Source organism: Bos javanicus, chromosome 1 (assembly GCF_032452875.1).
Source record: "Bos javanicus breed banteng chromosome 1, ARS-OSU_banteng_1.0, whole genome shotgun sequence".
Taxonomy (NCBI): Eukaryota; Metazoa; Chordata; class Mammalia; order Artiodactyla; family Bovidae; genus Bos; species Bos javanicus.
The window spans coordinates 58,894,929-58,908,213 of record NC_083868.1 but is presented as its reverse complement, the minus strand read 5'-3'; the positions used below and the strand labels follow the sequence as shown (position 1 = coordinate 58,908,213).

The 13,285-nt window shown below is 41.0% G+C and overlaps 1 protein-coding gene across 3 annotated transcripts in view; it reads left to right on the top strand.

Annotated features, from left to right (window-relative positions):
* Positions 1–11,973, top strand: part of CCDC191 (coiled-coil domain containing 191) — a 98,896-nt gene extending 86,923 nt beyond the window's left edge. For 2 of the 3 annotated variants that reach the window (XM_061427093.1, XM_061427089.1), the window contains one exon: positions 10,573–11,973. In XM_061427093.1, the coding sequence (XP_061283077.1) occupies positions 10,573–10,717 (145 nt within the window). In that variant the 3' untranslated portion in view covers positions 10,718–11,973. The remainder of the gene's footprint in view (positions 1–10,572) is intronic. The other variant, XR_009738307.1, reaches the window with a different exon arrangement.
* Positions 11,974–13,285: the final 1,312 nt, after the last annotated feature.

Below are 13,285 nucleotides of genomic sequence, written 5' to 3'. Positions count from 1 at the left end.
AGCAGTAAGATAGTGGTCCTACTCAGAGTGTAAGGTAACAAAATCAGTGCGTGAATCCATGCAGTCAACAAGAGTCTCAGCCAGCATCTACTCGGTGCAAAAGTACTGCAGGGACTTCATCTCTTCCTGCTCCACACCTTGTTCACGCGGTCCAGCCCCACTAGCCTCCCTCAGTGTTCCCTGGACAAACACTCAACCTGCATCACAGCTCTTGCATGACCCAGAGCTCCTCACCAATCGGGTTTCCTCTCAAAAGCACGCCAACTGCCTGCATTCATTTCTGTCCAGTAACCTGCCCTATTTTCTTCACAGCACTGAAGACCCTGAAATTGTCATTTACTGTTTACATGTTTATCATCTGTCAGTCCCCATCACATCTTGCTTGCAGCTGTATCCTCAGCATGACAAAGCCTAGTACATGGTTGCATGATAGATTTTTGGTACATGAATGGATGTTTTATTGCTGGAGTGACACTAACATTTAGTCACAGATCTTTTAAAAGGAACTTTTAACACTTACAAATTGATATTGAGTTCTTAACTTTATTTGAATGAAAGAATATTGTACAGAAAAGCTGTGGATGAAAAATCTCAGTACTGCTGAGAAAGATGATTCCTAATAAGACCATGAGGTTTAATTCTACATATCTGAATCACTTCTAGGTATATATAATTTGTAATTTGATAGATTTATAATGTTAACAAATCTGATATTTTATACATGGCAGGACTAAGAGATGTCTCCAGACGTGAGTTTCTCGTTATCAGTAGTTTTTGTGTAGTTCTGCGTTTAGAGCTTGGCTATGCACTTGGTCAGTTCTTCTCAACTGAACTAGTACGTCTTATTTTTCTGGTATTGCCTTGGTACTGTAGTTCTTAACCACTTTGGAATCAAAGGCCCCTGTGAGGCAGTAATGAAAGTCACAGGACTGCTCTCTAAAAAATGCACATATGCACATTACATACAACTTCACACAAACTGTCAAGGAGTTTGTGAATGTTTGTCAAGGACCTCAGGTGACTGGATGTAGGAAGGTAGATACATGTAGACAGATACAGATGGGTAGGTAGGTAAGACTGTAATAAGCACAAAGTAAGTGAATGTGACCATATGCTTTAGGAGTTCAGAGGAAGGAAGACACATGTAGGCAGAAAATTCCCCCAAGAGGCAGAGTTGTTAGGATAGAACAGTAGTAGCTAAAATGCATAAGTCAGAAAATGGGAGTGTTGCCAGAAAAAAGGTGTGAAAAGCAGGTGAGAGTGGGAGATAGGGTCAAGGTCTGGTAGTGGGGGTCATGGAGCCGAGTACAGGAAGCTATCAGTGGTCGAAATGGATGCTAGATGGATGAAAGAAGAAATAAAATGAAGCACTCCACTCCTTGAAGCCATTTTTAACTGAACAGTAATACCTCCACCAAAAAAAAAAAAAACAGCATTATCAGAAACATCAACTATCAGCCATAAAATTAATGGGGGCTGAAATGCATTCTAGGGGGCTTCATTAGAGGGTCAAGGAGCCAGAATAAGTCCCATCTATGCCACTACTTATGAAAATATAAACTTAGCTCTTCTTGCCTCTGCCTTTACTCAAGACATGCCCTCTTCTAGGAAAGCCTTTTCTTTGCCTGATAAAAATTCAGTTCAGGATAGATCAAGATGGCAGAGTAGGAGGACATAGAGCTCACTTCTCCCCACAAGCACATCAAAAATATGTCTACACATGGAACAGTTCTCACAGAACACTAACAGAAACCATCAGAAGAACTCTGTACAACCAAAGTTCCAAAAAAGATCTCCACTTAACAGGACAGTACAGGAAAAAGGCACTGGGGTCAGGACCTGGGCCCCTGGGGGCAGATCTGAAAGGAAGAGAAGGTCCATATGGGCAGACCCTTGCCTTGGGGAGTGAGTAGGCTGAGCTGTAGTCTAGGCATGCCAGTCCTGGGGTTCTGTGCAGAGGAGACAAGCCCCTTTGGCTGCTGAGAGAATCACTGGAACAAATAGAAGGGCTGGAGAAGCCTAACTCTATTCACAAGGAGTGCATGTGAGTTGACTTGCAAACAACCAGGGCAGAGAGAGCCTTGCATTTGTAGCTGCTGCCTTGCCAGACTCACTAATCCAAATGGGGTGAACACCCCTGCACTGCATGGGGGTCAACCAGGCCCAGGGAGGAGGCTCATCTAGAGACAGCCCAGGGGGATGTAATCCAAGTAGGGTGGTGGTGACCACTGTCAGAGCTCACTCCAGCGATGCCACAGGAGCACACCAGGGTCCCTCTCCCAGAGCACCCCAACTCCCACCCACTCCACACCACACCTTAGCATTGGGTCTGGGGCAGACAGGTCCTGGGAGAAGGCTGCCACAGAAGCAGCCCAGATACCTCAGTTCCTGCAGCCACAGTGCCCTGACCCTCAGCTCCAGCCGAGCAAATGCACCAGCCCCACCCACTCCACACTACAGCTTGCACTAGATCTGGGACAGACACAGTGGGGAAAGAGACCTTGGCCTGCATCTGAGTGAGGCCCAGGTCGCCTCCTCAGGTGGTGCATCAGTGCCCTGTAAGTGCATGAGCCCCGCTTACTCCAGCACTCCCCTCCTCTGGGGCAGGGCATGCAACTCAAGGGGAATGGAACCTGATCCTCAGGGCTTCTACTCCAGTGACTGGTAGCCTGACAGGCTAGTGACTGCACAGAGCAGAAAGTAAGTCCTGCCCCTGTACCGGATTTAGATCAAAACCACACCTCCATCAAGGTGACAATGGCTGGCACACCCTGAGGACAGACATGGCTGGCTTTCATATCAAAACCTGTTCTCTCACCAAAAACACTGGACACACAGTCTACACAGGGATCTCTCACATAGAAATACTCCTTCAAGACCACAATGGATAACTAAATTATCCATTTAGTTATCCCATACTCCATTAAATACATGGAGACAGAAAATTTAAGTGAAAAGGAAGAGGAACTACTCCCAGTTAAAAGAGCAAGAGAAGTCCCCTAAAAGAACAAATAATAAAACAGAGCTCACCACTCTACCAGACCTTGAGTTCAGAAAGGTATTGATAGTAGTAAAAATGCTAACCAAATTAAGAAAGATTATCAGTATAAACACAGAACTATAACTAGGAACTAGAAACTAAAAAAAAAAAAAAATTCAACCAGTCAAAGATAGATAATTCCGTTTACAAGATAAAAAGCAATCTGGAAGCAATGGATAGCAGAATAGGTTATCTCAAAGATAGAATAATGGAAATCACCCAATCATAATAGCAAACAGACAAATGAAAAAAAGATGAACAAAACATATGAGATCTATGGGGTAATATAAAATGTGCCAACCTACATTTAACAGGCATTTCAGAAAGTGGAAAGAGAAAGGGGTCAAAAATGTATTTGAAGAAATGATGGCTGAAAACTTCCCAAACCTAAAGAAGGAAAAAGATATTCAGGTACAGGAAGCACAAAAGGTCCCAAACGGAATAAACCCAAAGAGACCCACACCAAGACATATCATAATTAAAATGGCAGAGCTTAGGATTCTAAAGGCAGCAAGAGAAAAACAGTTATTTAAAAAAAAGGAAAAAAAAAAAAAACCATAAAGCTATCAGCTGATTTCTCTGCAGAAACTCTGCAGGCCAGAAGAAAGTGGCATGATACATTCAAAGTTCAGAAAGAGAAAGACCTGCAAACTAGGATACTCTGCCCAGCAAGATTAACATTTAGAACAGAAGATGAGAGAAGAATTTCTCAGACAAGCAAACACTAAAAGAATTCAGCAATACCAAACCTAACCTAAAAGAAATGTTGAAAGGTCTTCTCGACATGGAAAGAAGAATTCACAGGAAAGGGAAATTCCCAATAGGAAGACCAAATATATAGTTAAGGATTGAAGATCACTTAAAGAAGCCAGGACCATCCCCAAGAAAAAGAAATGCAAAAAGAAAAATGGCTGTCTGAGGAGGCCTTACAAATACCTGTGAAAAGACGGAAGTGAAAAGCAAAGGAGAAAAGGAAAGATATACCCATTTGAATGCAGAGTTCCAAAGAATAGCAAGGAGAGATAAAGCCTTCCTCAGTGATCACTGCAAAGAAATAGAGGAAAACAACAGAATGGGAAAGACTAGAGATCTCAAGAAAATTAGAGATACCAAGGGAACATTTCATGCAAAGATGGGCACAATAAAGGACAGAAATGGTAGGGACCTAACAGAACCAGAAGATATTAAGAAGAGGTGGCAAGAATACACAGAAGAACTGTACAAAAAGATCTTCATGACCCAGATCATCACGATGGTGTGATCACTGACCTAGAGCCAGACATCCTGGAATGTGAAGTCAAGTGGGCCATAGGAAGCATCACTACGAACAAAGCTAGTGGAGGTGATGGAATTCCAGTTGAGCTATTCCAAATCCTGAAAGATGATGCTGTGAAAGTGCTACACTCAATATGCCAGCAAATTTGGAAAACTCAGCAGTGGCGACAGGACTGGAAAAGGTCAGTTTTCATTCCAATCCCAAAGAAAGGCAATGCCAAAGAATGCTCAAACTACCGCATAATTGCACTCATCTCACACACTAGTAAAGTAATGCTCAAAATTCTCCAAGCCAGGCTTCAGCAATACGAGAACCGTGAACTTCCATATGTTCAAGCTGGTTTTAGAAAAGGCAGAGGAACTAGAGATCAATTGCCAATATCTGCTGGATCATCGAAAAAGCAAGAGAGTTCCAGAAAAACATCTATTTCTGCTTTATTGACTATGTCAAAGCCTTTGACTATGTGGATCACAATAAACTGTGGAAAATTCTGAAAGAGATGGGAATACCAGACCACCTGACCTGCCTCTTGAGAAACCTGTATGCAGGTCAGGAAGCAACAGTTAGAACTGGACGTGGAAGAACAGACTGGTTCCAAGTAGGAAAAGTCGTACGTCAAGGCTGTATATTGTCACCCTGCTTATTTAACTTCTATGCAGAGTACATTATGAGAAACACTGGGCTGGAGGAAGCACAAGCTGGAATCAAGATTGCCGGGAGAAATATGAATAACCTCAGATATGCAGATGACACCACCCTTATGGCAGATAGTGAAGAAGAACTAAAGAGCCTCTTGATGAAAGTGAAAGAGGAGAGTGAAAAAGTTGGCTTAAAGCTCAACATTCAGAAAACTAAGATCATGACATCCAGTCCCATCACTTCATGGCAAATAGATGGGGAAACAGTGGCTGACTTTATTTTTCTGGGCTCCAAAATCACTGCAGATGGTGATTGCAGCCATGAAATTAAAAGATGCTTACTCCTTGGAAGGAAAGTTATGACCAACCTAGACAGCATATTCAAAAGCAGAGACATTACTTTGCCTACAAAGGTCCGTCTAGTCAAGGCTATGGTTTTTCCAGTGGTCATGTATGGATGTGAGAGTTGGACTATAAAGAGAGCTGAGCTCCAGAGAATTGATGCTTTTGAACTGTGGTGTTGGAGAAGACTCTTGAGAGTCCCTTGGACTGTAAGGAGATCCAACCAGTCCATCCTAAACGAGAGCAGTCCTGGGTGTTCACTGGAAGGACTGATGTTGAAGCTGAAACTCCAATACTTTGGCCACCTGATATGAAGAGCTGAATCATTGGAAAAGACCCTGATGCTGGGAAAGATTGAGGGCTGGAGGAGAAGGGGATGACAGAGGATGCGATGGTTGGATGGCATCACCGACTCGATGGGTTTGGGTAGACTCTGGGAGTTGGTGATGGACAGGGAGGCCTGGCGTGCTGCGGTTCATGGGGTCGCAAAGAGTTGGACACGACCGAGGGACTGAACTGAAATAAGCCAGTACCTAGATTAAAAAACAATGAAAAAATTTTTAAAGAGATTATAACTACAATAAACAATAAAAGGATAAACATGAAGATGTAAAGTAAGACATAAAAATCACAAACGTGGGTGAGGAGAGTATAAAAATATAGATCTTTTAGAATATTTTTAAATTTAAATGACTTTTAGTTTAAAACAAGTAGATATATTTCTGGGTCGGTCAACATAATTGAACTCCATGATAACCACAAACAAAAAACACAATAGATTCACAGAAACAAGAAAGGAAAGCATATTATAAAAGAAAATCATTAAACCACAAAAAAAGAAAAACAAGAACTAAAAAAACAACTGGAGAACAAAGATTAAAAATGGCAATAAGTATATACTGATCAATAATTTAAATGTTGATGGACAAAATGCTCTAATGAAAAAAACAGAGTGCAGACTGGATTTAAAAAAAACCTGCAATATGCTGCCTAAAAAGAGACTCACTTTAGGGCAAAAGACACACAGACTGAAAATAAGGGGAGCAAATAGAAACAACAAAGTGGGGTAGCAGTTCTCAGACAGAATTTACAAGTTGGGTTCATTCCAGGATCACAAGAATGGTTTAGCATATACAGATCAGTATGATACACCACAATAACAAAAGGAAAGACAGAAACCACACGATCATCTCAGTAGATGCAGAGGAGCATTTGACAAAATTCAACATCCATTCATGATAAAACTTTTACCAAAGTGGGTACAGAGGGAACATATCTCAACATAGTAACAGTCATTTACAACAAATCCACAGCCAACATAATACTCGGTGCTGAAAAAATGAAAACCTTCCCACTAAATTCAGGAACAAGACAAGGATGCTCACTCTCACCACTTTTCAGTATCGAATTTGAAGTCCTAACCACAGCAATCAGACAAGAAAAATAAAAGTATCCAGATTTGAAGGGAAGAGGTAAAACTGTCACTGCAGAGAACCCAAAGTCTCTAAACAAAAACTATTAGAATAAATGAATTCAGCAATGTAACAGGATAAAAAAACGATGTAACAGAAGTCTGTTGCATTTCTTTACACTAAAAGTGAAATACCAGAACGTTAAAAAACTATCCTGTTTAAAATCTCATCTAAAAAATAATATACCTAAGACCAAACATACAAGGAGGTGAAAGACCTATATGCAGAAATGTATAAAACATTGACAAACGAAATTGAAGATGACTCAGGAAATGGAAAGATATCCTGTGCTCTTGGATTGGAAGAATATTGTTAAAATGGCCATACTACCCAAAGAAATCTACAGATTTAATGTGTTCCCTATCAAAATACCCATGATACTTTTCACAGAAGTAGTATAATCCTAAAATTGATATGGAACAACAAAACACCCAGAATCGCTAAAGCCATTCTGAGCAAAAAGAACAAAGTTGGAGGGGCAACCCCTTCCAGACTTCAGACAATACTACAAAGCTACAGTAATCAAAACAAACAAAACAGATTTACAAATCAATGGAACAAAATAGACCAGAAATAAACCCATGCACCTATGGTCAAGTAATCTGTGATAAAAGAGGCAAGAATATACAATGAAGGGGGGGAAAAAAAGTCTCTTCAACAAGTGGTGTTGGGAAAGCTAGACAGCTACATGTAAATCAATGAAATTAGAACATTCCCTCATACCATATACATAAATAAAATGGTTTAAACACTTTAAGACAAGTGAACATAGTAAAAACATTCTTTGACATAAATCATAGCAATGTTTCCCAAGGCCAAAGAAATGAAAGCAAGATTTAATCAATTGGAACTAATCAAACTTAAAAGCTTTTGCACAAGCAAAGGAAACTGTCAACAAAACAAAAAGAACCTACAAAATGGGAGAAAATGTTTGAAATGATGTGACCAACAAGGGTTTAACATTCAATATAAACAGCTCATACAAGTCAATATAGAATATCAAACAATCCAATCAAAAAGTGGGCAGAAGACTTAAAGAGACACTTTCCAAACAAGACAAACAGATGGCCAACAGGCACAAAAAGATACTCATTTATTATAGAAATGCAAATCAAAGCTACAGGGTATCACCTCACACTAGTCAGAATGACTGTCATCAAAAAGTCTATGAAGAATACATGCTGGAGAGGCTGTGGAGAGACCTTGTACACTGTTGATGGGACTTGTAAACTGGTGCATCCACTATGGAAGGATGGAGGTTGCTTATGAAACTGAAAGGTTGCAGCTGCGAGCCATGAGCCACCGGGGGATTCGTGACCTCTGGAGGAGAGGAGTTCGATCCAGAGTCAGACAGGAGGCTTGATCACTCGAAGATGTTGTGTAATAAAGTTTTATTAAAGTATAAAGGAATAGAGGCAGCTTCTGACACAGACTTCAGAAGGGGACAAAAAGAGTGCCCCCCTTGTTAGTTTTTAGCAAGGAGTTATATATCTGTTAGCAATCTGCTGATCAGATAAAGAATCCCCTCAAAACTGAGAGAGCTGCATCAGGCCCCTTTCCCACCACATGCATTCTGAGATAGCACTGGCACAAGGTGAGTCATCCCCCACCTTAAAACAATTGACGTGAATCTTAAACAAAGGCAGGTTTCCAAGCAAATACCTAGTTTCATTAACATAGCTTAAGAGAACATTTCCATGAGTAGGACATTCTGGTTTGTTAAGCCATTATAGGTTCAAGGTTTGAGTCTTTAGGCCTAACCCACTTGAAGAAAGGCAGATTCCAAGGCAAATACATAGCTCATTAACATAGCATAAGAAAAATATTTCCATAAGAAAAACATACTGATTAACTCAAGGTTTGAGAAAAGTTAAGGGAGAACCAGGTGTTGCCATGACAACACAGAATTGAAAAGAAACCTCCTTCTAATTTTGAATAGAGAAAGGAAAAAAGTCTGCCACTTGCAGTTTATTTCCTCTACTTGGGGACCCCTGGCCTTCCTACCTGTTACCCTCTCAAAACTAAAGCTACTATATGATCCTGCAATCCCACACCTGCGTATATATCCAGAAAAAATGAAAATTTTAATTCAAAAAGATACATGTACTCCAAAGTTCACAGTAGCAATTTACAGTAGCCAAGACATAGAAAGAAGCAAATCAAGGGCCCATCAACAGGTAACTGGCTTAAGAAGATGGCTGAATAATATTTCATTCACACAATGGAATATTAACTAGTCACTGAAAAAGAGTGAAATATTGACACTTGCAGCAACATGGATGGACGTAGAGATTATCATACTAAGTGAATTAAATCGGAGAAGACTATATGATATCACTTTCATGTGGCATCTAAAATAACACACATGAAAGTATACACACAACAGAAACAGACTTACAGAGAAAACGAACTTATGGTTACAAATGAGAAAAAGAAGGGAGAAGGGACAAATTAGGAGTATGAGATTAAGACACAAACTACTGAACATAAAATAGGCAACAAGTATTTACTGTACAGCACAGGAATCACACCAAGTATCTTGTAGGAATCTACTAATATAAAGAAAAATAACATGAAAATAACAGGGCTTCCCTGGTAGCTCAGACGGTAAAGCGTCTGCCTACAATGTGGGAGACCCAGGTTCGATCCCTGGGTTGTGAAGATCCCCTGGAGAAGGAAATGGCACCCCACTCCAGTACTCTTGCCTGGAAAATCCCATGGACTGAGGAGTCTGGTAGGCTACAGTCCATGGGGTCACAAAGAATCGGACACGACTGAGCCACTTCACTTTTAACATGAAAAAAAAGTTTTGGAGATTATGAACAATTAGCATTCAGTTTATAAATACCACTTTATAGTAAGTGTGTAATATTACAATGTAAATAAAAGCAATTACTACTTAAATTGTCACTTTACCTCAACTGCCACTAAAAATACAAATGAAACAGTCATATATCAAATTTAAAAAAGTTCAGACATCATCTCTTTCAAAACCTTCTGATGCTCCTCACCACCAGACCAGGCAGTAAGGGCGCTCACTGCAGGATCTCCACCACCGTAGCTCTCTGCAGCACTGAGGTGATCTGCTCGCCAGGTTAAACCCTATTTGGGCAGAGACTGGGCTACTTTTCTATCCCTGGGGCAAAGCTGGAGTGGGCACTAAGGAATCCCGTAGTCATGCTATCCTAACAGGCCATCGCATGCCTCCCTATGACAGCAGACACCCCCGCTTCAACACGTGAGCCTCTGGACCATGTTTTCAGATCCTGACCCAAGGGTGTTTTTTTCCTCAACTAAAATTCAAGACCATTGGAGTTGAGGTTTTTTAAATTTCAGTGGGCTTTTTAAACCATGTATGTCCAAGCACCAGGACCTCGATGCTTGTAACTGGCGTGTGCTGCACAGGCTGCAGCAGGTTCCCAGCATCTCCACCACAAGCGCTTCGGCTGCTCGAGCCCCCGCTCCTCTAGTCCCACCTCTCCCGTAAGCTGCTCCTCCCTGAGGAGCGCGTCCCCTGGCTGGTGCACTCAAGAGGCCACCGGCTGCTCGGCTCAGACGTCCTCTTCTCACAGAGGGTTCCCCTGACCACCGACGGAAGAGAAGAACCTGTCAGTCACTCCCACCCGCTGCTGCTGCTTCATTCTTTTCACCGTGTTCATACTGTCTGAATCCCAACTGTGACTTCTGTATCTTTCCTATAACATTTTATTCACAATAAAGGTGATTTTTTAAAGTTTTCAGCACAGATTGATGGAAAGTTAACTTTTCCTCAGTATATCACTTTTTCTCTTTTTATTGTTAAAGGAGGATTCTCTGGATCATGTTTCAGACATGGAAGAAGTTTGCAAAATTTACAAAAGAGGAAAGAGAAAAAGAAGAGAGGCGAGAGCAGCTCCGTAGGAAGGTAGCTGAAATTCTTCCAGATTTCCAGATGTTCACACTGCTGTGACTCGGCCGTGCAGCACTCAGATGCTCGGCCCTTGGGTAAGGAGTCTGTGGTGGACAGGGGGCCACAGCCCACGCAGGCGCAGTGCAGTGCTTACAATGGGAGTTTCATCGGTCCGTGTGTGGGTTACCTCCCCCCACCCATGTATACGTGCAAATATATGGCTTATGTTCTGTCACATACTTTTTGGACCAAAGAAATTATTTTGTGAATGTACACTTCCTTCTTTGATCTCTCTTGGATTGCTAATCAGCCCACTAAAGCATTTATCACAGCAGGACCATCCAAAGGAACAGTCTTGGGCTCTGCTGTTCAGATGTACCCTATATATTTTTAGTATCATAAACTTTAAAAAGGACAATGTTTCTTTGCCTAAGACTGTGCAGGAAAATGTGTCCTTATAGCTTAATGTGAATTGTTGACAAGTGGAACTTTAACTAAATAGAAATTTAAAACAGTGAGTCCTTAGAAAAGGAGGGCCAGTCATCTAGTCCCTTAGCATCAGCAACAGGCATTCTGCCAGACGCTGTCCATGTTGCCCACCTGATGGAAAACTGGATCAAAAGGCACTCTGGGAAGTCACTGCAAAGGCAGCAGCGTCTCCTGATTTCAGAGAAACCGGGGAACCAAAGATCCTTCTCCTCAGTGCACTTTTATAATGTGAAGAGAACTCCAAAAGCAAAGACTATCAAAGGCCGTCCAGCAATCTGTTAAAATGTCAGCTCACGCTTCCAGCTGCAAACCTGAAATAACACATTCAATCTGTCTTCTAATCCTCAGCTCAGCTTGATCTATGTATCAAGCTTGTTGTTCAGTTGCCAAGCAGTGTCCAACTCTTTGCAATCCCATGGACTGCAGCACCCCAGGCCTCCCTGTCCCTCACCATCTCCCAGAGTTTGCCCAAGTTCATGTCCATTGAATCAGTGATGCCATCCAGCCATCTCATCCTGTCGCCCTCTTCTCCTTCTGTCTTCAGTCTTTCCCAGCATCAGGGTACTTATCTTGAATTCAAAGAATGTTTTAATCTTTAAGGTGCTAAAGAATGTAAAGACTGACACAACATTCCTGTGAACTGTCTGAAAGAGTTACCTGCTAGAAAAAAAAGTTTTCATTACAAAGTACATGCACATAACAACAAATTCAGGCAGTAAATGCACACAGTAAAATGAGACAGTCTCTTGCAGCCCTGAGGTAACTATAACTATTTGGTAAGCTTAAAATTTGAGTTGGCAATAAAATTCTGTGTGTTGTTCAATAAATCATGTTATTGTCTCTTACTTCCTAGAAGGGATATCTAGCTACACCACCTACAAAATGACATATTCTTCTTCTATGGAAGATGTATTATGATTTACTCAGATACAAAAAAAAAACACTATTTGAGCTTTATTTCTTCCAGTGTCCCTATTCTCACTTATCTTTTCCTTTAATATGATTGTAGTCATCATCTAAAAACTCTTAAGACTAATGGCCACTAAAGAAACGGACTAAAAGCAACTCATAGTTAACCTCTTCCTGTCTAAATCACAATCTGTTTTCACCTATCTTTAGCACACTGGCTGGTATTAGCAGTCAGAAATAAAATACCAATTTTGTTTTAATGCCAAGCCAGTAGATAAAGAAGGGTGGATCCCTCATATAAACCTGCCAGGGGTCTAAATAAATAAATTGCAGAAAGCTTAAGTTTTCTCTCTTAAGCTTTATTTTGCTTTGATTTCACCTCAAGCATCAGTAGAAATTGAGTCTTCAGCAGTCCACATTCTGATTGTTTCAGCAAGGACTTTTTACCTACCTATAGAAACCCTCTGAAGAGACACAGGAAAATAACTTAGAAAATGACCTACTTAGCAAGAAACTTAGTAAATGACCTAACAATTTCTTGCTGCTGTATCATAAAGATACAATTTAAATGCTGGAGAGGGTGCGGAGAAGAGAGAACCCTCTTACACTGTTGGTGGGAATGCAAACTATAACAAAAGTGTGATGATTCCTTAAAAAACTGGAAATAGAACTGCCATATGACCCAGCAATCCCACTGCTGGGCATAAACACCGAGGAAACCAGAATTGAAAGAGACACGTGTACCCCAATATTCATCGCAGCACTGTTTATAATAGCCAGGACATGGAAGCAACCTAGATGTCCATCAGCAGACGAATGGATAAAGAAAGCTGTGGTACATATACACAATGGAGTATCACTCAGCTATTAAAAAGAATGCATTTGAATCAGTTCTAATAGGGTGGATGAAACTGGAGCCTATTATACAGAGTGAAGTAAGTCAGAAAGAAAAACACCAATACAGTATATTAATGTATATATATGGAATTTAGAAAGATGGTAACAATGACCCTGTATGCAAGACAGCAAAATAGACACAGCTATAAAGAACAGACTTTTGGACTCTGGGAGAAGGCAAGAGTGGGATGATTTGAGAGAATAGCATTGAAACATGTATGTTACCATATGTGAAATAGATCGCCAGTCCATGTTCAATGCATGAGACAGGGCGCTCAGGGCTGGTGCACTGGGACGACCCTAAGGGATGGGATGGGGAGGGAGGTGGGAGTG